Genomic DNA, 25,549 nt, shown 5'->3' with positions numbered 1-25,549 from the left:
GATTTGCCTCTTCTGGAAGATTGCAAATGAACACAGGCAACATTTCTCCTTTTTATCACTATAATGCTACAAATTCTCTCGAGTTGTTTGCCTTACGTTTCGCTGCATTATCAACAACAATTATTCTCTTTATCACTATAATGCTACATATTATCTCCAATTGTTTGCGTTACGTTTCGTTGCATAATGAACATCGTACATTACTCCTGACGTTAGTGAGACAAGTGTTAATATAATCAGTGATGCTAATAAGATGGCTGCGAGAGATTGCGACCAATGACTGAACAGCTAATCTTCAGATCTAGCATGCATAGTCATTAGTCGCCCAGAAATGAATTCCTCCGCTGTATGAACATATCTCCATCTTCATCAGGGGATACATCCCTACTCGGCAAACCACTGTGCAGTGGATGGCTTAGCACGCTTCCAACTGGAACGTATTTTAATGTTTCATGACGTTCCGTTGGCGTGTGGAGCATGGGAAGTAAGCTTGGTCAAAACACCCCTGCGTATTGTGTGATTGTTCTGGTCTTGTGTTCATATTTACCATTGGGAGCGACACCTAGGCTTATGTAATGTACTGCTAGCTATCAGTCATAATACTGATTCCTGACACGTTGTAAGTCTGCTTTCGCGGTATAGTGGACGCCTATCTTCGAATGTTTGTACATGTTTTTCAACACTTCCGCTACTCTGGTGATACGGACCAAGCCCGTGACCAGTCGTAAGACAACTCGGTTGCCAGGTGATGGAGAGAGGGAGGGAGGAGGAGGGATGGGTGTGTTCACTGGGCGGCCGTGCTGTGAGCATCCAGCAGCAGCTAGAGGGTGCCACCACCTTGCTGGGGGCGACGGTTGAGCAGTTGGGCAGGACGCGAAGAGGTGCCTGTAGCCTTCCTCTGCAGTCGCCAAAAGCGTTGCGCCTGCGGCGTCACCCTCGGTCACGGCTGTGCGACGTTTCAAACAGTAAGGTATCAAGACATGTGAAAAATGACAGGAGTTCAAATGTTCATGAGAGGTATAATGTGGGTTAATGACGTGACGTTAGAATAAAATTACCCCACAGTTCTGTTCAATACCACCGTGGACGTGTCATAGCCCTATCTTAACCACATTTCACCCCTTCTTTTGACCCCTCTGTGATGCAGCAATAACACAGTTTTCTTATGGATGGCCGAAAGAAACATTTCAGATACACTGTAGCTCAGAATTGACAGGGAAAGATCTTAGGCGGTGGTATACTGAAACCATTCCTTTCCATGGGGCACCGATCTCACACATTTCGCTGTCGAAAACGACAGTTGGCGATGCGAAGAGCAACAGGACAACGTTCTTCACGATCCGTGACCCTCCCGAATCCTCCCGGATGCTTCAACCCTTCTATTGGCGCATCGTGGGCCCGCGAACCCACTGAGCGCACCCCTATGTACTCCACATCACACGCGAGCACTGAAACACCTTGAGTTCACCGCCCTGGATCTTCCTCCACACAATTCCGACCTAGTCCCATACGATTTTCATCTCTTTCAAACACATATTGAACCCTTCGAGGACTTAATATTGATAGCAATGAAGCGGCGCAAGCAGAGGTGAGGTTGTGGCTTCGTCAACGAAGTCAAACATTTTACAGTGCTGGAAGCAAGGAACTGGTCTCTCGTTGGGAGAAATGTGTTCATCGCCAGGGTCACTGAGTTGATAAATAAATATCTAAACTTGAAGAATAAAGAAGCAAAAGTGACTGGGTGTCACGTGGGCCATACGTCTGTACGCGAGATTTTAAAACATCCCTAGGTCCACTGTCCCCGATGTGATAGTGAAGTGGAAATCGGAGAGGACACGTACAGCATAAAAGCGTACTGTCCGACCTCGTCTGTTGACTGACAGAGACCGCCGACAGTTGAGGAGGGTCATCTATCCAGACCATCACACAGAAATTCAAAACTGCATCTGGATCCACTGCAAGTACTATGACAGGTAGGCAGGAGGTGAGAAAACTCGGTTTTCATGATCTAGCTGCTGCTCATATGCCACACATCACGCCGGTAAACGTCGAACGACGCCTCGCTTGGAGCGTCAACATTGGACGATTGAGCAGTGGGAAAGCGTTGTACGGAGTGACGGATCACGGTACGTTGTGGCGATCCGACGGCAGGGTGAGGGTGTGGCGAATGTCCTGTGAAAGTCACCTGCCAGCGGCAACAGTAAAATTCGAAGTCTCTGGTGTTACAGTGTCGTCGTGCTTTCATTGAAAGGGCTTGCACCCCTTGTTATTTTACGTGGCACTATCACAGCACAGACCTACACTGATGTTTTAAGCACCTTCTTGCTTCCCACTGCTGAAGAGCAATTCGGGGATGGCGACGGCATCTTTCAACACGATCGAGCACCTGTTTATAATCCACGGCCAGTGGCGGAGTGGTTGCACGACAATAACATCCCTGTCATGGACTGGCCTGAATCCTTCATAACACCTTTGGGATGTTTTGGAACGCCAACTTCGTGCAAGGCCTCACCGACCGACGTCGATACCTCTCAGTGCAGCACACCGTGAAGAATGGGCTGCCATTGCCCAAGAAACCTTCCCGCACCTGATTGAACGTATTCCTGCGAGTGTGGAAGCTGTCATTAACGCTAAGGGTGGGCCAACACAATGTTGAATTCCAGTGTTACCGATGGAGGGCGCCACGAACTTGTGAGTCATTTTCAACCAGGTGTCCGGATGCTTTTAATCGATTTGTTTCAGCAACTTTTGTTTTATGTTATTCGTGTTTATTTTGCAAACAAGCAAATCAGTATCGTAAGACACTTGGCATACTATATATTAAAATAACTTTCTGGCTATCGCAACACCCAGGAAGAAAGTACTGACCTGCAGTCATCTTGAAGGTACCTATACTAGGAATGAATCATTTTATCTGCATATCTCATTACACAGGCTGTAAAGGGCAAGTGTTTAGAGGGTAGCACAGATCTGTATGGGAATTCGAGACGAACAATGTGATACAAGACACTTGTGGTGGATATTCCAAAATCTCGCACTGAGCGAATATGCTGTAGTCATTTAGTTTATTTTTGGAGGTTTGACGGACTACAAGTGTCTTATATAAAACTGTTCGTTTCAGCGTCCTGTAAACCACTGCGGTATGCTGTAGACTGTTATCGTTCACACGCCGTACACATTCATTAATGAAATTCTCCATAAGTAATCCATGAAGTATCAGAAGGGAGAGTGATATCCACATCTACAATACTGAAAGAAAAATTAACTTCATTACTTTAATTAGCTCACAGTGGAGTTCGATAATTACCACCAAAAGGTTTCGATGATTTGACAAATAACACTTAGGCAGATAGTAAATATGATCAAATATCTTTTCTGCGGCATAGCCCCTCTTGTTCCGCAGACGAAGTTGTATTAAAAGATTGGGTAGCCTGTAAAATAAGTCCCCAGTTTTAAATGTGGTAGTGTGGACTGAAAAATGATGTTTATTAATGTTAATTTTTAGCCGATGTGAATTTAGAAGTTTTTGTGTATGCCCAACATGTAACTACCCACTGGAAGTAATCATGTATACATATCACGTAGACTTTCTCGTTCTACATCATATCGATAAAAGAATTCTTCAAGTTATCTTTGGAGCGTTAACACGAAGATGACTTTGGGTAACCAAATTGAACGATAATGGAGCACAGATACGCTTAGGAGTGGGTGAAGAAGGTTTGTTGCGATTTAATGTCGCAGGGACGAGTCGGAGAGTCCCAGATTGGACAGGTATCAGGAAGAAATCCGCCGTGTTTGGAAAGTCTTACTAATGTATGCCAGCCAGTGTGGCCGAGCGGTTCTAGGCGCTTCATTCTGGAACCGTGCGACCACTACGGTCGGAGGTTCGAATCCTGCCTTGGGCATGGATTTGTGTGACGTTCTTAGGTTAGTTAGGTTTAAGTAGTTCTACGTTCTAGGGGACTGATGACCTCAGTTGTTAAATCCCATAGTGCTCAGAGCCATTTGAACCATTATACTAATGTATGGGGATTTCCGACAAACGTTGCCAGTGATCACAAGGGCGATACCTACGTAGACGATCGTCGTCCGCTGAAAACATCCCTCTTTGCCAGGATACACGTACACATACTGTCATTATTTACAAACACGAAAGTGGGACAACAAAACGTCACTGGACACGCCTTCGCACGACGTCTGTTAGCGCTAGGAGAAAGACGTCTACCCTGTGCCCTGAGGGACATATAACACTTGCATCAGGGCTATGTAATGTTGTATCGAGAACTATGAAGCTAATGTCCTGCGTGTGCCCAATCATATTGTTCAGTTACCACAATTTCGATTGGCTGCGAACAAGGGCCATTCTGTCCTTGCTCTTAGAAGCGACACAGCCGCCGTGGCAAAAATGGAAACTCTGCTCATACTGCCCGGTGATTTATGTTCTTCGTCTATGACGACAGTATGGTACAATTCCCGATGGAATTCTTGTGGTCACTGACACTGGATAACTTGCCACAACACCGTTTGGGGCTGACGGCAGGCGCATGCATTATTTTGCTGCGAAATCTGAATGCGTCAAACCTTTGCGGTGGAACACGACTTTGCCTGACGAAGACGTTATGTAATGAGACAGGAGCAACCATCATACCAGGGAAGAGTGCCGGTGAATCACTATACATACCTCCCGTACAATACGGCGGCAGTGGCCGAGCGGTTCTAGGCGCTTCTGTTTGGAACCGCGTGACCGCTACGGTCGTAGGTTCGAATCCTGCCTCACGCATGGATACGTGTGATGTCATTTGGTTAGTTAGGTTTAAGTAGTTCTGAGTTCTAGGGGACTGTTGAACTCAGATGTTAAGTCCCATAGTGCTCAGAGCCATATGAACCAGTTTTTGAATCTCTCATACCCCTAAATGCGTCGGACGTTCCGATACTTTTCGTAGACTGCAGGTTCAATTACTGATTTAAGGGAACCTTTTTGTCCAACCTTTAATACCCAAACGAAGAGTGTAAGGTGAACAAAGATGTTCAGATGTATCACCGTGAGTATTAGTTAAAAAAACATAATTGGTTGAAAAAATCAGATTAATTAAGAGAAAATTGATTAGTAATTTGTAGGAAACTGAATTATTTCACGAAAAGTTAATTCATGCCACGAAGTCTTAACCATTTGGCACATAAAGTGTTGCGATTATGTGATATATAACTGTCAAAATAACTTTTTTTGATCCAGGCACTAAATTAAGGATGGTTAGAGAAAATGAAATGGTAGTAAAGCGATTTTGTAAACGTCTTTATGTTATCATCTCACTGTTAGTGGAACTCTATAAATGGCTACTGTCTCTTCCGCAGCCATTAGCGCTTCGTAGTGGAAAGCTGACAACCGGGCTGGTTGCTGTCAGAGATGTTTATGGGGACTCGACTATACGATGTCTCAAGCATCAATAGAGGTGCAGAGACATAATTATGGTAAACGATGAAAGACTTCCAACAACGATGAAGGCGGAGGAAGTGTCTGAGAAGCACCGAAAACGTAAAAGATCGCCCAAGTGTGGTATTTAACAGCCAAAAAGGTTTCCTTCGAATCAAGTACTATTTGTAGGACATTTCGAGAACGGAATACGAAGGAAGGGAACAGAATGCCTTAAAGGCCTAGCAGTTCTTGGCACAAAACGTTGCATTGGGGTGATATTTAACTGTCAAAATGGTTTCGGTCAGTCAAAGACTAAATTCATTGCATTTCGAGAACGGAAAATGCATGGAAATGACATGAGATTTCAAAAGGATCATGCTTTCAGAACAAAATTTTAAAACAAAATAAAAATTAAAATGGTTGAATATTTGATGAAATATTCATCATTTGAATTAACAGCTCGTGTATTTTTCGTCTTGCAGTTAAAATTGTTCGATGTGAGGTTACGCAAAACACCATTTTTTTCAGTTTCCTAATATGTTTCAGCACCTCTGTGCCATCATCAGTGGGTTTCTGTTTTACTTAATTTGTAATGTGAAGGTTTTCACTAAATGATAACAAAACTACGGAAGTATTTAGTTCAAACAACTCTTTTTGTTCATGTTAGTTAATAGCTTTACATTCAGTTTGCATGGTTTTGCAGGACCACTTTGCGTATTATTTCGTACCGATAGCTTGTCATCTGCAACCAAATGATGTTGAAGAGAAATTGTGTTGTAAGTTAACCTATCATTTTATGCTTTAAACGTAATATTATTTGTCGCGATATTTCGCGCATATATTCGTTCTTTCTTACGTTTTTGTGTGGAAAGCGCATTTTTCTCAGCATCCTGGTGAGGTGTTGTGAAGCACACGTAAATATAACACATGTTTACCAACATTTGGTGGTAAAGAGCATTTTGCGCTTCACCAAAGCACACTGTAATCGTGGTTGTTGTGTGTCCCAGAAGAGTCACTGTTCATTTGTTCACAAGTGAGTTTAGCGCCAAATTTGAATTTTGTTTACGTTTTATCTTTGGGTGTGTTTGTGTGTGGGGGGCTTGGTTTTTTTGATGTTAGTGTTGTCTTTTCTATAAACTTCCTTCAATGTGTTAAATAGCGTGCCCTCGCAGAGTGTAATGTATTTATTTAAGACCTGTTTCCCTTCTGCTGTTGCCTTCTGTATGCGGAAGTTTTCCTCAGTGGGCTTGGTTTTACTATTCTTAAGTCTGCTTCTATTGTGGTTGGGTGGTGGTTGTAGGCTGTTAGGTGGTCAGCAAATGTGCCATGGCAGCCTGTGACACCCAGAATACACGTGTTTATTCTGCAACACGTGGTCGTGTATTGCCTTGCTGGAAAAAAAAAACTGAATTGACAAACAACAGACTGGCAATTTCTGTACCAGAGCATCGGCAGCAGCTCTCCCGTGGTGGTTGATCAGCAGGCATAAGGCCCTGCCCACGTTACGAGTGACACAGATACATGAGCGGTTTATACCAGAGGACGCAATTTGCACCTAATACGCGTCGATGCCGTCACGTATGAAACAAGTTATCAGGACCCATAGGCGACCCTATACATATTAGGGAACAGGACACATGCTGAACCCAGGTAACTGAAAATTTAATCATTTTCTGCAGAATATACATGTCGTGTCAGTATGAACGTCCCATATCTAGTTGTCCGAGGTGTTCTGTTTTGTCAGAACATAAGTGTAATTTTGAATGTCTTTTCTTGCTGAGTGTCATTACTCTCATATTTGTTCCTATTGTGGTTGGAGTGTGATTTTCTTGCCGGAGACGTGATGCAAATATTGAATGGCTGGTGCCATAAGTACATGCTCTTCAGTATTGTTGTATTTTTTTCAAATATTCTACTGGTTAGTCCTACGTGTAGAGCAATACAGATGTTGCATTGGATTTGGTGAATGCCCGAATTTTCGGTACATATCTCCGCCATCCTTCTATTTTATACATGTCTGTACTGAATTATCGCTTCGCTTAGCTATTTTTATCCTTGTTTGTTAAAGCTGTTACCAGTTCTGAATCTCAAGTTGTTTCCATATGTGATTTTGTAGCAGTTTGAACTTTTGTGCTGTGTTCGAATTATGTAGCAGTGGCATAGATTTTTGTGGTAAGTATTGTACGTCGATGTAATATTATTTTACTTGATTATATTGTGTTATTTATAAGTATTTCTGGATTTGTAAATGGAGATTGTTTCTAACGATTGCTTTCTGTTAGTTAAATGATTATATGTAACTCCTTACTGCAGTCCTGCTTATGTAGTGGTACTGTGCTTTGTCTGTGGAGCTTTATATGTGATTGTGGTTGGTTTGATGACTGATACTGGTGTTTTCTGTGTAAATACTCGTACTGTAGGAGTGAGAGTTATTTTTCTTTTTGATTGCTGTATCATGAAAGTTTCTTCACCCGACTTGTTCTTGTTGTAAACTGAACTTTACGATTTTGTGTAGAGTGTTCACCTCTGTGTGTAGTTCTTCTATCTTTGTTTCTGCTCCATGTACTAAGTATTGAATGCCATCCATTTATCGCCACCAGTATAGCAGTTGCATTTTCCTGGTGAAATTTTATGAAATATTTTTACTTCTATTATGCTATCTTTCCTGAAAGAGGAAGGACTGAAAACCAAGCGGCTTGGGTTTCATTCAACCAGTGACTAGTCGCAATGGTTCATTTCACCCTGACATGAAAAGGTCTGAACCACTCTGGCCAACCTATCCACATGAGGATGAGCACAGTGCCTGGGGTCTGGTTTACACCTCTTTCAGGCTAACTCGCCGTTTCCTGTTATCTAATTTTCTCAGTATGGTATTTCTTGCTGCAGCTATTTGTGCGGTCTTCCATTGATGGTACTTGTATGTCAGTGACCAGTCCAGTATGATACCCAAGTACTGCAGATTGTATGTTACAGCATGGTGCGATTCCAGGATACAGTCAGCTTTTGGTTCACTTGTTTTGGGCGAAGCTGAAGTTACGTGAAACAGAGTTTCTAATTTAAGAAATATTAGTAATCGTAATATTACGAATACGAAGTAACCGTAATCATCCACATGCCACGGCAGAGTTGCAACACTTGTGGATGGGCTTTTGACAGCCGAAACTGGTGGTGCTAATAAAAGAAATTTACATCTGAAGCTGTATTTTCAACCTCTGGTATAACGCTCCGTTGCGGATGTTCTTCTAACAGGATTGTTTGTATACCAGCTCTGACTATCGGCGAATATTGCATGAATAGAAAGAAGAGCAACAGAAATAATCACCACTTCATTTAATTCACGGGAAACGTTGAGAGCCCAGAACTGTGAGACACTTGAGTATAAACGCTAACTACCCTACACTCACAAGGAGAGGGCGCCTACCCATCATCGCCGAATGCATCCAAATTTATGATACATGGTGAGACAAGAAAGAGAAGTGGAAACTTCAGATGGTTAACCGTTTAGGTTAAATCGATGCTTCCATTCTTTTGTAATTGATCAGTTACATGTATCGGGGTGATATTGATCAAAGAAACAGGGGAAGCAATAATTTTGACCGCATAATGTGCACATTATAAAAGCCGCCTTCTTGCCGTCACATGGTGTTTTTTAATGTCTCATAGAAAAACAAACTTGAATGTCATTCTGGAAACAGCTTCTTTCATCGCACAGTCCAGCAGCGAACCACGAGTAACGTAGCATGTCGCTTAATACGTGTAAGGATAGCTGGTGATGTATAATGGAATGTGGTTTGATGCTACCTTCTCGCGAAGTGATTTCTTCTTATTTCTCGATGAGTTAAGTGCAGTTTTGACAATTTTATGTTAGGCTTTTTACCTGATGATAAAAATATACATCTCAGGGTTGCATACATTTGGGGGGAATTACTTTTATACTACACATTGGCAATCCATCTTCATCTTGGAACAGTTCGTCGCATATTTTCCAAGGAGCACAAAAATATTTGCCTCTGGGTGGAGTGGAACCCGCGACGCTTGTTCAGGTTCATCGTTGATACCTTAACTCAGTTTTCTTTTTATTACAGAGGGCAGCTAACCCTCTTTTTTGTCACAAGGAAAATTGTTAAGGTGTACATCGAGATAGATCCGTATTATAATTCATTTTATTTCCTAGACGCTTGGCCATCTCATGTTCCCGCTTGGGGCACTTTCATGTCTCACCACGCCCTACATGTACCATGAATTTGGACGTCTTCCTCTTGTCAGCAGACAGGATGGGAAAAATCCTTGTGAGTTGTACGATGGTAATTACCCTCTTCATTGCACTTTAACACGGTTTGCAGAAAATGGACGTAGAGACAGATGTAATTAATTTCGTTCTCCCGATCCCCACTGCATTATTTCTCACCTAATGTTGATTCTTAAAGCATTCCTAGTAGGCTTTCACAGGATAGTCTTTGTCTAACTTTAAGCTTTTCCAGTTAATTTTTTCCAGCTTCTTGCTTTGCGCTCTCACATCGTTCAAATTAATGTGCGACCATTTTCGCTGTTCTTCTTTGTGTAGTTCAAAATGTGCCGACAGCTCTATTCAGTATGGATTCCACTCACTTGAGCAGCACTCTGGGACTAGTAACACGAGTATCTTGTCACCAATATCTTGCTCGCCGGTACTGATAGTGGTGGGTTTGTTCTTGGTGCGAGGACTAGAGTGGGGTGCGCTCAGCCACGTGCGGACAACTGAGGAGGTACTTCAGTGAGGAGTAGCGGCTCCAAAGTGAAGAAAGCTGACAACGATCAGGTGAGCGGTGTGGTGTCAACATGCCCCTCCAAATGGCGCCGTAGTTAGAGGATGACATGGCGGTCGCACAGTCCTGATTAGCCCATATCGGGCAGAATGCGGAGCTGTGATTGCTTTTCCTTTTGAACGCAAGGAAACCGTCCTCAAAATCTTGGGGAACGATCACATCCGGTTGATGAGAAGTCTCGAAATACTGTTTTCGGCTTTGTTATACCGTAGCTTAAAGCTATAAGAATGTTTGTAATTTTGTTGTATTTTCTACCTAAGCAGCACAACAACTAATAATTGCGAACTAGTCATATTCCTTGCTCCAGTTTTTCAGCAACTGGAGCAGCGCACTTGAAAAATTTCTGCTCACTTGCCTATCTTAACGCGGGCTCATTACCAAGCTAATTATCATGCCACGGCAGCACTTTTCCCTGATCATGGCGTCCTCTCGCTCAAGCCTGAGTGCCTCGCGCTATTCGGGATGGCATCAGTGCAGGTGTTTTCGACTGGACTGCTAAGTTCTGTCCTACACTGCGAATAGCAACGTTATGTCCACTACATACTTCGCTCACCCATTACTGAGTTGGTCACTTCCTGTTATTCTCATGATTACCGATAGCGTTCTGAAGTCACATCCACATGGTGAAGGACATTCGTGGTAAAATAACTAGCTAGAAATGGGTGTCATAGGAAAGAAATTAAGCATACCAGCATTTATTTTTTATTGGTAATCACCTCCTTACCCGCGGCTTCTGCTGCGTACATATACAAGGTGTTGGGGGTGGAGTTGTAGATATTGTGGTCACTGGTATCTTAAAATATACCCACTTAGCTGTTTTTTCTCTGTGTACCAGTTTCACAGGAAACAAATCACATAATTTAATACCTAATGTTTGTTGCACTGTCGTAATTGTATCACTAAGTGAATTACACCTGTCAGTATAGACTAACCGTTTTGCCTCCAAGAGTTGACACTTCAACACCTGATCTGCTGACCAGGGTAATGTACTCATAAGCGATAACAACTTGATGCTCTCAGAAGAACTTGAAGGAACTAACAAATCTAAACAAACACTACTCTTCATAGATATAATTATTAATCAACAAATTAAGTAATGTTGTTCAGTACACTGTTTTCAGTAACCAATTAAAATATCTGCACTCATACCCTTAACGCCCTGTATATATGTCTCGTTAAACTCACTCATTCACAGACAGGCAGACAGACAGACACACACACACACACACACACACACACACACGTGTATAAGACGTCCCAGGAAGAATGGTAAGTATTAAGGGATATAATTCGATACAAAAAGGTCTACTGAACATGCGCTCTAGAATGTATACCTTTACAGCTAAAAGTACTTGTTCAACGGGGTGAACGATTCTCTTCAACTTTATGCTCTTTGTTTTACGTATTTTGAGAGGTGGTATTATGGACCAAAACAAGAAACAATTGTCCAGTAAAGACTGGCACTAAAATCCATACTTTAAGAGCTATGAGGACTTGCTCATCTTCGCTACTGTGAAGCACATCCGTCTACTGAACACATGCTCATAATTCTTAAGGTATGCAGTTCAGAGACCATGTTTATTGAGCACTTCTTTCTTGTTTTGGTCCATAGAACTTGCTCCCAAAACATGGTAACAAGAGTTTGTAGCAGAAGGTGGTATCGAAGATGAAGAACTGCTCATGCATTTTACAGCCCACGCCTACTAAAAAAATGGCTCTGAGCACTGTGGGACTCAACTGCTGTGGTCATCAGTCCCCTAGAACTTAGAACTACTTAAACCTAACTAACCTAAGGACATCACACATCCATTCCCGAGGCAGGATTCGAACCTGCGACCGTATCAGTCGCACGGTTCCGGACTGCGCGCCTAGAACCACGAGACCACAGCAGCCGGCCACGCCTACTAGACACTGTTGTTTTGAGTGATCGTTGTTATCATATCCCACAATGTTAAGCATACCTCCTTGAACACACTGCATAAATCATGGTATCACGTCGTTAAAGAACATTTCCACAACTCATCCCACCTCATCCTGACATAAATCAATAGTGGCAGTGTAGGTATTTTACTCCAACAGTTTTTTTATACAAACAATTGGTTGTTGCCAGCCATACGTTATGTTGGCTCAGTCTGGCTAAATGGAATAAGCATAAGTTTCTAACATGTATGAGAATAGCATATAAGTCCTGATCCCCCTTCCCTTTCTCCGTCCATCTCTTTGTCCCACTCTCTTTGTCCATCTCCTCCTCCTTTCCCCACTTTCTGTAAAGCACTTCCTAGCCCCTCACTCTGCCCATCTTTTCCTCATCCTTTCACTCCATCTTCTCCTGTCTCCGTGCTCTGCCCTTGTCTCCATCCATAATCTTCTCTCCCCTTTCTAAATCAATGTCCTGCTCCCCCCCCCCCCCTGTTTACATTTCCTCCTGACCCATTTCTCTGTCCATGTCCACCTTTATGCTTTCTACCTGCTTTCCCTCCTACCCATGTGCGTATTTCCTCTTCCCCTCTCTCTTACTTTGAGCCTTCTTTATCGTTATTCTTAAGTTAGATTCTCTAGTGCTTTTCCAACCATAAACGATAAATCGTAATTACAGCTATCCGTAAGCTAACAGCGTTTCACTATAATATATTTTTATACACTGACGGGAAAAATCGCAACACCACAAGTAATTCATTTAGAGTAATGAAATACTGGGAATACACTTTTCTAGATATCATTTTTAAATGTCCGCCGTCGGTAGCTGAGTGGTCAGCGTGACAGAATGTCGATCCTAAGGCCCCGGGTTCGATTCCCGGCTGGGTCGGAGATTTTTCTCCGCTCAGGGACTGGGTGTTGTGTCGTCCTAATCCTCACCATTTCATCCCCATCGCGCGCGCAGGTCGCCGAAGTGGCGTCAAATCGAAAGACTTGCACCAGGTGAACGGTCCACCCGCCGGGAGGCCCTAGCCACACGATATTAAATTACTTTTAAATGATTAGCATTGCAAGGTTAATGTTAACATGAGGTAAGCCATTACAGGTGTGCAATGCTGGTACTTCAACAACTGATGTAAACACCAGAACATTAAATGCAAGCATGCGAACTTGTATGCATTGTGTTGTACAGGTGCCGGATGTCCATTTCTGGGATGGAGTTCCACGACTGTTGCAGATGGCAGGTCAGTCAATACAGGAACGGTTAATGCTATCTGTGGATGATGCTGGAGTTGCAGTCCCATGATGGTCATTAAGTGCTAGATTGTAGACAGATCTGTTGATCGATCAGGCCAAGGTAACATGTTTACAACGGTGGTATGTGGCCGAGCGTTATCCTGTTGAGAGACGTCCCCTAAAATGATGTTCATGAATGACAGCACAACAGGTCGAGTAACCAGACTGTCATACAGTTTTGCCGTCACTGTAAGGCGGATAACCACGAGAGTGCTACTGTCATACGAAATCGCAATCCTGACCATGAATCCAGGTACAGCTCCAGTGTGTGTAGCAAGCAGAGATGTTGATTACAGTCCCTCAACTGACCTCCTTCTGACCAACGCCCGGCTGTCACTGGTACCGAGGCAGAACCAGCTTTCATCAGAAAACCAACCTGCCCTCCAATGAGCTCTCGCTTCACACCACTTAATTCATAAATGGCTGTGGATTAAAGTCGGTTTAATATACACTAGAGGATTCTGGCTCTAAGCTGTCGTTGAAGCAACCGATTTGAAGCAATTCGTTGCGTCACTTTGGCGCCAAGTGCTGTTTATACTGCTGCTGCAGATGCATTACAATGTGCCAAAGCGATAAGTCGAAGACGATGGTCTTTTCTCTAGGTATTCATCCAATCCGTAAGTGGCATACAGCAAACCAGTGCTTAACAGTATTGGTTAAAATAGTCTTGGTTGCAATTTTATATTTTTCAACTACGCGTTTCGCCTTATTTAGGCATCTTCAGGTTATCTTAATTTGGTATTTCTTAGAAGGATCCATTAGTCAGTGTAGCCAAAGGGCATCGTCGAATATATCAGGCCAACATCGCCTTCGTTAAACTCAGCTACACTCAGCTACCTTCTTCTACATTGACTAAATGATCCTTCTAAGAAATACCCAATTAAGGTAACCTGAAGACGCCTAAAAAAGGCGAAACACGAAGTTGAAAAATAAAAAATTAAATTGCAACCATGACTGTTTTTAACCAATATTTTCTCTAGGTAGTGCCACATGACCATCCAGCGCCCGGTCATCTTGTGACTGTATATTCTCGTGGCCACCGCATCAAGGAATCATGTACAGTTGCTATATCCCTGCCAAATCTTCCTGTAACATTACAAAAGAAGCATCCAGCTCCTCCTAGCCCTATTACACGACCTCTTTCGAATTCAACGGTCGTTGATATTGGCATCTTTGTCACCTTAAAGGCATTCTTGACTAACATCATCTCACTAGTTCTAATCTTAAAGTTAACTAACGGTCGCGACTATTAAATCGTGTATTTAAAGCAAACCTGATTTGGATCCTCATAGTGACGCTACTAGCGAAATTTGAGCAGGCATCATCATTCACGTGTAGAAAAACGCTTACTAACGATCGTTCATGTCGGAAAACTCCCTTTTGGTGTGGCTAGTTTTTTCCGTCAGTCTGCGCATGTTAAACATATGTGGCGCATATGTGTCCAAACGTTTCTTACAATAACATATGAAAATTTGAAATAAACACGTCGAGTATTTTGTAACGTTCTGTGTAACACTGCTTCCCCTTTACAGATTACATGCTTATGTATGTATTGTATATAGCCTATGTCCGTTTGGATGTTCATTGGAGGTTTGTGTAGAAATCTGAAGTATACAGGTCAAGAACTTTTCGAGATTTTTGGTAATAACATTTTACCTTTATACATTACATCCTTATTTACACAGGGTGTGTCATAAATGAGGAAAAATATGTTGAGGACCGCATGTTGCTATGACGCACCGTTGTTAATTTCGTTTTCCTCGGTGTACTGAGTACGTAAAACAAAAACGCCTGTTAACCATTTAACGAGACACCGACGAGCCTCACGATGACGACATGTCATTTATCCATAGATACTACGCATGACATACCAATGAGGTGATTTGTATCTGTCAGCGTTCGAAAGGTACGAGAAAGTTCAAATCCCATCGTCATGTATGTGAAACTGTATTTGAACTTGCCGGCGGTAACGGGGTGAACAGTCCCATTTTAGGGAATGTGTGTCATGTAAACGGAAAGAGTGGTCAACGGCGGAAGTAAGACCGCGGCGTGCATGACTTGTTTGAAATATCTCTGCGCAGCTCACTCTACCCGATAGTCGCAGTGTCTACAGCTACTAACTGCCACGTCGCAATGTTACGACAGTACCATGGCAAGTTTCACAAACAAGGAATATACCGTCACCTACCTCACCTACGGGCTTGCAGATGGAAGAGCTGACATTGCAAGGTAACTGTATCAGGAGAGGTTTCCTAGCCGAGGCCTTTCATTCGCAAAAACGTTTTACTCTGTGGACAGGCGCTTGAGCGGGTATGGTGCATGTGTAGAACCTCCAAGATGTAGCTATCGTGGCCGACTGTCGACATACAGTGCGGATGACGAAAGAAAAGTGTTACAGACTGTTGCGAAGGACCGAATAACAAGCACCAGGTCTATTGCCACTGCGGTCGGAATGTCACAATCTATTGTTATGCGAGTACTCTATAGAAACCATTACCACCCCTTTGGCATGCAGAAGGTACAGGCATTATTGCCGGAAGACTACCAGAGGAGGCTACACTTCTGCAACATGATCCTACGGCGTCAGACCCACGACCAGCGCCGGCGGTTCTAGGCGCTTCAGTCTGGAACCACGCGACCGCTACGGCCGCAGGTTCGAATCCTGCCTCGGGCATTGATGTGTATGATGCCCGTATGTTAGTTAAGTTTAAGTAGTTCTGAGTTCTAGCGGACTGATGACCTCAAATGTTAAGTCCCATAGTGCTCAGTGCCATTTGAACCATTTGAACCAACGAGCAGCATTTTTCACGAAGAGTACTGTTCACCGGCGAAGCCTAGTTCACGAAGGAGGGTGTAGTGAATTCGTATAAATGGCACGAGTTGGCGGATGAAAACCCCCACAGAACAGTGATACGAGGGTACCAACATCGATACGGTGTCAACGTCAGGTGTTGTATTATCGATCACCATCCCGTAGGGCCACATGTGCTACCACAAAGACATACAGGAGAGCGGTATCTGCATTTACTGGATTCTACACTACCTGAACTGTTTTAAGACGTTAGTTTGGCCTCTCGAATAAACCTGTGGTACATGCATGATGGTCCCCCGCTCACTTCAGCGGCACAGTGCGACGCCACCTGGACCACGCCTTCCCTTCAAAGTGGTTCGGTCGCTGAGTCCCTCCAGCATGGTCAGAAAAATCACCAGACCTGAATCCACCAAATTTCGTTTTGTGGGGCCATCTGAAATTTCTGATTTATGAAGGAGAGCCGTCGCTTGACGCAGCATGCTCGCCTTCTCGTGAGCGTCTAGGCTACCTGCAACACTCTCATGTTGTGCCCTGTTGCTGATTCGTCCCCTTGACCAATGTCGGTGCACAGTAACACCCTGAAGTCCACTTCACATTTCCAGATTTTTACCATTCAATTGCATTGTCATTTATTGAGAGTGGAACATGTGGGAAACGAGTTTATGTTTGTAGCTCACTGTGTGACAATTTGCATGACATATTTTTCCTCATTTATGAACTCACCCTGTATATTACTTACTTTAAAAATAATAGGTATATGACAACACGCCCATATTAGTATGCAATGTTATGTCAAACTTTCAAAGCAATTGGTGAAAAGCTGTAGGATACTTACGATTTTGAACAAATGAACAGTTGCACTTTTCTTTATATGGATGTAAACGTTCGTTCATGCAAAATCCTAAGCTAAGGGAGTCGTATTTCAGATACTATTTACAGTGGCAACAATAATCATTCACAAACAAACAAAATTCGTTCTTGAACGCTGGATTCTTGTATTCTAAAGGAATTATGAATTATTTTAATGGAATTACAAAAGTTCTTATTTTACAATATCGGAGAAACGGTTCACTATTGCGGATAGTAACAGTCCCTAATTTCGGATTGCTAATATTGATGAAAAACATGGGTTTTTGCAATATGAGAAAAAACAACAACAACTGACACGTTATATTATTTACGGGACATCCATGACGTACATATGTTTTCTAACCTTGATTGTCCATTCTCGAGCACAATTCGTGATCCCACTGGAGACATCTTATGCATCTAATCCACTTATCGCCCTGTTTGTCATTCTTGTAGGGCTCAAAACAGTGGAGGCTCCATCTTCGTCGTCTGTAGTAAACAAGACTGGTTCGGAGAAGGAGTCGTCGGAGCCGGTATCCGGACGACTGAGAAAACACACTGTTGGGTGTATCTTATTTAAGTTCTTCCTTTGAAGTTGTAGGGAATACGTTCCGCTTCATCCGACTTTCTCCACACTCTCCAATGAAGCTTTTAGTAGCAGTTCATAAGGAGAGATCATAATCACTCCAGTTGTACCTCCTCTGCTGAAATTTGAGCTTCTGGACAGAGTGGGTGGGGGACTGATTTCGAGAAGAGAAACACATTTCGAGTTTCCATTTGGTTAAGGTTTAGTAGAGAATGAAGGAGCCAGTGGTCCTGGAATGGAAATCTGCGGCTAGACAGAAGATGAAAGGATTTCAGCTTCACTGGTCGTTGAATAAAGTTGTGTTCCTTGGAGGAAGTTGCTAGGTAAAAATATTTCAGAGTAGAAAGGTGATACAGTACGACACTTTTTTTCTGTACCCATTCAAACCGACTTTCATTGTTGCTTTCTGACATAAGCTCTCCCCACAAGCTCATGTACTTGATACATCGTCAGGAGCCTGAAATAATGTGCAGCTAACTAAGTTTCAGACTCTTTTGAACACCGAATTTTGAATGGCTTTATGAATGAGATGTCCAGTGGTGGAGGAAGGGACACTATTATCTCATCATGGTTTCTAGTAAGATTTATCACTTCCATATTCTGGGTGTAAGACTAGTGACCATCACGTACCAAGATGATTGAGTTTTCAATGGCAGAACGCCCTCGATAAAATGCCGAAACCATCATGTGAATATTAGAAGCTAAAGCCAAAGGATGGCAAGCTTCGATCATACGTGGTGGAGTACTATCCAACGAATTGGGCTTCATATTCATTCTTGGAAAAACTATTAAAGGTGGGACAATGTTTCCGCCATCATTCGAGCGCGTTCCCACAATAATCAGTTTACCGCTCTGAGCAGAAAACAGCTTTGCGACTTGCTTTTTGCCTTTAATGCTGATGACTTTAGAGCGTCACTCTGCACTGAACTTTCAACGGATTGAACTTCACTTTTTCAAGATACAGTTTCAGAAAACTGAAAAAAAAGCCAATTTCTTGTTTCGTGAAACCTTTCGGCCTTTCTAAAGAGACGACCGTGCAGTTCGGTAAGCTAATTCTGGGTGCCCTCTCACGATGTTATTTTCCGCTGGCAAGGCCATGCTCAATGTGAAAAGACTGATGGAGCTCGTCAGCAACCGCCAACTGAAAAGCTAGCTGTCTCAAATCCTTCACTCGTAGCACATAGTAACGCTCATCCGTAACTTTGCAGCAGGAAACTAGTTTATCTTCTAATCTATTTCCCAAAGTACATTTCCTGCCAGTCTTTGTGTTTAACAAACAGTCAGTGTTTTTGCTCTTACGGATCCCTTAATGTTCTAGTGTAGACTATGTGAGATTAAAATATTAGGATGCTTTTAGGAAGCCGATTTATTTAGTCTTTACTGCTTCAAGTGTCTGGTAGATTCTTCTGACGAACATTTCCTAACTCCGGGTGCCAACTGCAATAATGATACGTGCACGACAAGAAAATGGCGTAAAATTCTCAATGGAAAGTACTGTAAGCCACATACGTTATTAATACGATTATACTGAATAGGATTCGACTAAAAATAATAATATCCTTTAACTTCAGAGACTTATAAATTAGTTATAACTTAAAGCACACGTCCCATAGAATTAATCTCCTTTCATGAAAATAACTGAAAACTTTAATAATATTTTGATAATGCGGGGCCACAGTCATATATTTCTTTAAAGTCAGTACCTCCAGTAGACCGTTGTTCATTTACAGTGTTACATTTAGACTTACACAATCATGATTTCGGCTTCAAAGCGCCATTATCAAGTGTTTTAAGTGTTATAGATTGCCTAAGATGGCCCACTGTCGTATTAAAATGCACTATTAGACAAACTGTGTAAGACTCTATATATTGCGCAGAGCCTGCTGCTTTGTTTCATTACAGAGTGCACCAACTACTGGTGCACTCAGAAATGAAACAAAGCAGAAGGCTCTGCCAGAAGTATCGACTCTTAGACTATGTCCAGTAGTGTATTTCAATACGGCAGTATGCCATCTTAGGCTATTCATAACACTTAAACACTTGATAATGGCACATTTAAGGAGAAATCATGATTGTGTAAGTGTAAATGTAACACAGTAAATAAAAAACGGTCTATTGGAGGTACTGACATTAAAGAAATCAAAGCTTTAAATACCACACAAAATAGTTCCTAGTTTCCGATACTGGCGCTGGCTATTTTCGGAAATCGGAAATTAGGAATGTTGCAATCGACCATTTAATACAGCTGATTCAAATAGTAGATTATGTAGTCGTAATTTCACTTATTAATATCAGAATAAATACGTTGCTTAGATATGTCAAATAAAATAGCATAAAACCTTACATTCTGTTTATATAAATATTATGCTTTTATTATAAAACAAACCGCGGTTTTGAATGCAACTTCGTGTCAAAATTTCTAATCAATCGGCGAAGAATTTCCGGAGATTTAAGATTTGAACAAACGATCATTAGGTTTTTGCTAACAAGGTATCCCGTTTACATACAATATTTAGATGCGGTAAGTATATAAAAAGACACACATATTCGAAGGTAACGTTGTGTCAAAATTTTCCAGTAATGGTGAAGAACGTTAGGAGGTACACTATTTTGAACAAACGAACATGAAGATTTTTGTTACGTAGATGAATCATGTATACACCCCATCTGGATGAAATAGCGCCATGCGTTAATGCGATATGCTGGTATCACATAACGTTTCACCCACACCCACACTGATAAGGAAGTTATGGGTGCCTTATTGTCAGTAGTTTTATTCGAGACTGGAAGGGATGCGTGTCCACAGGCCAGGTTTGGCAGACACTGCTGCGCACGTTAAAGAGATATGCTGATTTGTCACTGTCTTTCCACCTATTCTCACCCTCTAGGAGTGAACGTGAAGGAGGTCAATCACTTTTCGCAGGAGATATCACTAATGGTTGTGAAGTTAAGAGCAATCCGTGCCGTCTTTCGCTCTCTCGTGCCTAGTCAGGGCATCTCCAAGAATGCCTTCTACTCTTTCGTGTATCATTTTCAGTGTCTGTCCTCGTTCACTAAATGAAACAGATTTCGGTCGATCACTGAGATTTCTCAGGAAATCGTGATAAATACTTGTTTATCACCCTTGCTTTCGTAGTTTCGCCACCCATCGCGTGTCCAGCGTCTTACAGCAGAAACATTAAAATTACGATTCAGTCTGAAGTAGTATTGATGCTTAATGCTTTTAGTCGCAAAAAATAAGAAATGCTTCGATTTCTGCACGAGTATACAGCGGCGATCGATTCTTACTCGCCTCGTGACTCATCATATCTCTCGGATGCTTTTGTTCTGAGCATGTCTCTTGTGTGATTGAACTCCATATTATCAAATACATATGTTACGCTTATCTTAAGATTAGCACGATCTTGGCAGTGTTTTTGTATCAAACAAGTGACAATATATAGAGGTTTTCATTTGATGCTACTAACACAGATGTGTAGTGCGTCCACTTCCCACTACAGCTTTCCGTAGTCGACAAAAATTACTCATTTCGTAATCTATCAGGCGTATGGACCGGACTGAAGAAGAAATAATCACTGTAAGATGAGTGGTCATTTGTGTAGTAGGAGCATTATAACCGCGCCGTTGTAACTCTAAGCTGAGCATCCTTCTTTTGTTTGATGAAATCTATGGTTGTTCTGAAACGTTTTGATGACTATGCCACGTGTGATTATGTATCCACATTTACGGTGGAAGAGAGCAGTTAAGATTTTATAATCCAATGCAGTTCGTGTATCTGCAAGTTTTTCGCCATTTTAATTTGTGACGTCCTGTGCGTATCTTTCAATGTATCATTACCGCCTCTATACCTGTCTCTTTCCTTTTGAGGCCTTATCTTTCCCAGGAGAGTTGCCAGTTCCTCATAAAACTCATCTTTTATTTTAATATCAGCGTCATTTGTTGGTGCATATGCTCCCATTAAGGTACACTCATTTGCACACCTGTAAATGTCCACAGTCGTATTTTCTTTAATTTTTGTTCCCAAACCTTAATCCTCTGCTTGATCTATTTGTAGATCTCCACTGTTACACATTATTGGCTCTTTCTCCTTCCAGACACCATTGTGGAAATGAATATGGTGTCCTATCAATTTATTTTCCTTCTCCATTTTTGTTTTTGATAACACCTCCACATCAATCTCTAACGTTCCAATCTTCTGGAAAACACACATTTTCTTGATATTCAAACCCTATACATCCCATTTTACCATACATAAAGGCCTTTCCCGTCCATTGTAGTCTCCGTTAGATTCCATTTTTCATCCGAGGCTCTTGTGCCACTTACCTGTGTTCTACGATTGCAGCGTAGCTCATATGACTATGCACTACCATCCCTCGAGAACTAAACAATATTTCCGGTTACATACCCTAGGCAGAATTCCTTTCCACGTTTTTCAGCTCTGCCTGCAAAACAAGATAGGTAGGATAAATAGGTCAGGTAGAAGGAAAAGATTGGGCGTTGTGAGACACACTTCGTCTGATTCTTCCGCAGAGGCCTGGCCAACTTTGGTGACAATGTGAGCACTTACACCTGCGGCGGTAGAGCCTTCTGCTTCAACAGAACACACAAGCCATCCTGCCCTCTGGTAAGGTGGTATCTCCTGTTCATACATACATACGATAAATGTTGTAAACGTAGCTCGATGGTTCTACTGTAAATTTCAAAATCACGTATCCAAAGTTCTTTGGTTCCATATCAGATCAGTTGTAGGATGTTAATATGTCGCATACAATTACATCACCTTTCGCAATGTTTCTTAAGGTGAAAAGTATCGAACTGTCGTTGAGAATCCAAGTAAAAGGGTTGTTACCCTGCAACTGGCTGGGCATGTCAGATCCTAGCTCAGAGGAAGACAATGGAATACCAGTTTGGTAAGATCAAGCACAGGAAAGCAGTCTGCTCTTCAATTCAACCTTCGCGTTGATGGCTAGTCTGGTCTTCAATTCAACCTTCGCGTTGATGACTGTTTTACCTGTATAAACAGAGAGTAACACAGATTTTTAAGTTTCGCGGAAGGATATCAGAATTATTAACTATATTTAAAGGAAAAGATCCCTCACAGGAAACGTGTCCCGAAAATGAATTTTATATTCGGCGTGACCTTGGAGGTTTTTAGAATTTTTGCCGCGCTGGTAGCTGAGCGGTTTCAGGGGCGTCGCCACGGTTCGAGCGGCTTCCGTCGTCGGAGGTTGCAGTCCTCCCTCGGGCATGGGTGTGTGTGTTGAGCTTAGCTTAGGGTAGTTTAAGTGGGACTAAGTAATGGGTAAGCCTACGAAGTGATAACCTCAGCAGATTGGTCCCATAGGAACTTACCACAAACTTCCCAACACATTTTTCAGAATTTTTGGTTTGGTAATAAATGTATCGCGCTGCTTTCACTTGTAAAGTGTATAGTAGGCGGGCCAAGATTCATTGCCAGCAAGAATGAGAACAAGGAACATTTATATCCTTGTTCCATTAAGCACGCGTTTTGGAAATCCGCTCAATACGAATGACGCGATAGTTTTGAACTCTTTGGCTACGAATAGGGTTACTGTCTTTTAGGTATTAGCAATTGTAGCACAATATGCACTCAATAAAGGAATACATAGTGATTTCCTACCTAGCAGTTATTACTCCTCTTCCTTTTACATTCGACTTCTGATTTTCAAACGGGTTATCGCCACAAAGAGGGCCTGTGACGTTCAGTTGTCGAAATCTGAAAAAAAAATTAATGTTATAGTGTTCAGTACGCTCCATCTCTTGGACATACGATTTCTGAAACAGTAGTTATAAATTTAAGTAAACAGCAGCTCCAGTTGGACAATAGTGTTGTCTCCCACGCCACTGTAAGGTGATTTCCAATATCTTCTTAAGGACACCGCTCTCATTTTCGATTTTACAAATTCATAAAAAAATCCAATTTTGTACACTAGTTCTGCATGTTGGACAGTGAGAGGTCTGATTGCACATTGTTAGTCAAAAGTCGGCTTTATCAGAAATAGGTAACATTATCTCAAACATTTAGAAACAACACTTTCTAATGTAGACTCTAAATAAAAAGGAAAAACGTAGAAAGTTGTCAAAATGTTAAAGAGAAATATAAATCACACATACACTGAAAGGATAATATGATTTAACAGCGAATGGTATATAAATGCCACAGCAAAGGTAATGAAATTTGATGCCTACTGAGAGAGAAACGAATTACAAAATGAGAACAAGGAAGGATAAGAACGTAAATATTTTCTGCAACGTAATGTAAGTTTTCTTTCGCCCTTCACCCCCCCCCCCCCCCTCAATCTTCGTCAGCACGTGAATACTATGAAAGAGCTCTGTGATCTTAAATTGGTACCCCAGGATGGAAGACAACATTCTTTTCGCGAAACACTCTTGAGAAAGTCTAGACAACCGAAATTTGCAGAAGACTGGAGAACGATGCCACTGCCCCTATATAAATCTCTCGAAAGAACCACGAAGAAGATATAAGGGAAATTAGGGCTCGTATGGGAGCAAACAGACAGTTATTTTCGCCTCGCTCTATTTAATAAGGGAACGGGTAAGCGAATGACTAGTGATTGTTGAAAATACTCTCAGCCATGTACCGTATGGTGGCTTGCGGATTGTGTAAGCAGATGTAGATTCAGCCTTGGTTGTACTTCCACCTTACGAAGGTATCGAAACGTCTGGTACCTCAAAGAACTAAGTACACTCGAGTGACCAACGACATTTTTGTCATACAGCCTCAACCCATCCAAAACCCAAGCGGTACTGGTTGGTTGTTCTAGATCATTAGCTGAAATATCGGGAATCCCTACCTTCTTTGTCCCCAAATGGAACAAATATGAATTTCTCTGCTTCAACAATGACCCTAGGAGTAATAAAAGATAAAAATTTATATCGGACTAAATATATAATTCTAATTTGCAACGAAGCATCACCATCTCTGCATGCATTATAATAATATAAAAACCTTCATCCTTATGATCTGGAAAAGAAAAATCTAATGACACTTCTACATCCAATTATTTCTTATAGCGACTTTGTCCTGCAAGGACGTTTTCAGGAACGCTCACGGCGCATGGAACTGCCTATGAATGCCCGTGTTCGTTATACCTGTCATATTCGACTCTCTGATCACATTTTATCATCATATGCACAGCTACTCTGTCCGAGTGCAGACAGTTGTACAGAGATCCATACCTATGGTCTTCTCTACTGTCTTACAAGTGAACATTGTCCCTCATATCTCTCGTTGACCTAAATGCTCCTGTCTGAACAACACGGCAGAGACAACCGTTCTAATCAGAGCAAAATCCTTTCTGCCCAACTCCATCGCTCAATCACCTTCTCGAAATCGTGTCGGTAGTATTAACAGGACTCTGGAATAAACTCCGACATTATGTTAGAGAACTAAATAACATCTCCAGTTTCAGAAGACAGGTAATGACATATCTACTAAAGCAGAAATAAGATTATCATTGTCCCTGCATGTTGACTCCTGGTTGACATCAAATCTAGGAAGCTTGTCTTCTAGGATCGCTAGGCAACATTCATATAGATCATATTAATGAGTTTTATTACGAATTGAACATAGGCATTATTTTACTTTGACAATAACACCGTAGTGCCGAAAGCAAAGGGCGACATGCAAATAAAAAATCTCTTCAGTATATACAATTTATAATACAAGTGGAACAATACAAGTCGACTGCTGTGCTCAGGATGCTAGTTGTGAAGTTACTCGTAGACCTGGGCCGCGACCAATAGGGCGCGCCGCGTATGCTATTTTCGCATTGAGGCCGCTGCAGTCGCGTTGTCATCCTGAAGAAGGGCCGATCAGCGTGCAGTTG

The 25,549-nt window shown here is 42.1% G+C and overlaps 1 protein-coding gene across 1 annotated transcript in view; it reads right to left on the bottom strand.

Annotated features, from left to right (window-relative positions):
• Positions 1-22,048, bottom strand: part of LOC126334560 (PDF receptor-like) — a 263,538-nt gene extending 241,490 nt beyond the window's left edge. The window contains exons 1-2 of the mRNA XM_049996938.1: positions 22,002-22,048; positions 21,516-21,658 (exon numbers count right to left, since the gene is read on the bottom strand). Coding sequence (XP_049852895.1) covers positions 21,516-21,658; positions 22,002-22,048 — 190 coding nt within the window. The remainder of the gene's footprint in view (positions 1-21,515; positions 21,659-22,001) is intronic.
• Positions 22,049-25,549: the final 3,501 nt, after the last annotated feature.

The sequence above is a fragment of the Schistocerca gregaria genome, chromosome 2, assembly GCF_023897955.1.
Source record: "Schistocerca gregaria isolate iqSchGreg1 chromosome 2, iqSchGreg1.2, whole genome shotgun sequence".
Lineage (NCBI taxonomy): Eukaryota > Metazoa > Arthropoda > Insecta > Orthoptera > Acrididae > Schistocerca > Schistocerca gregaria.
Note: the sequence above shows the minus strand (reverse complement) of the source record. Positions and strands in the feature narration are given on the sequence as shown.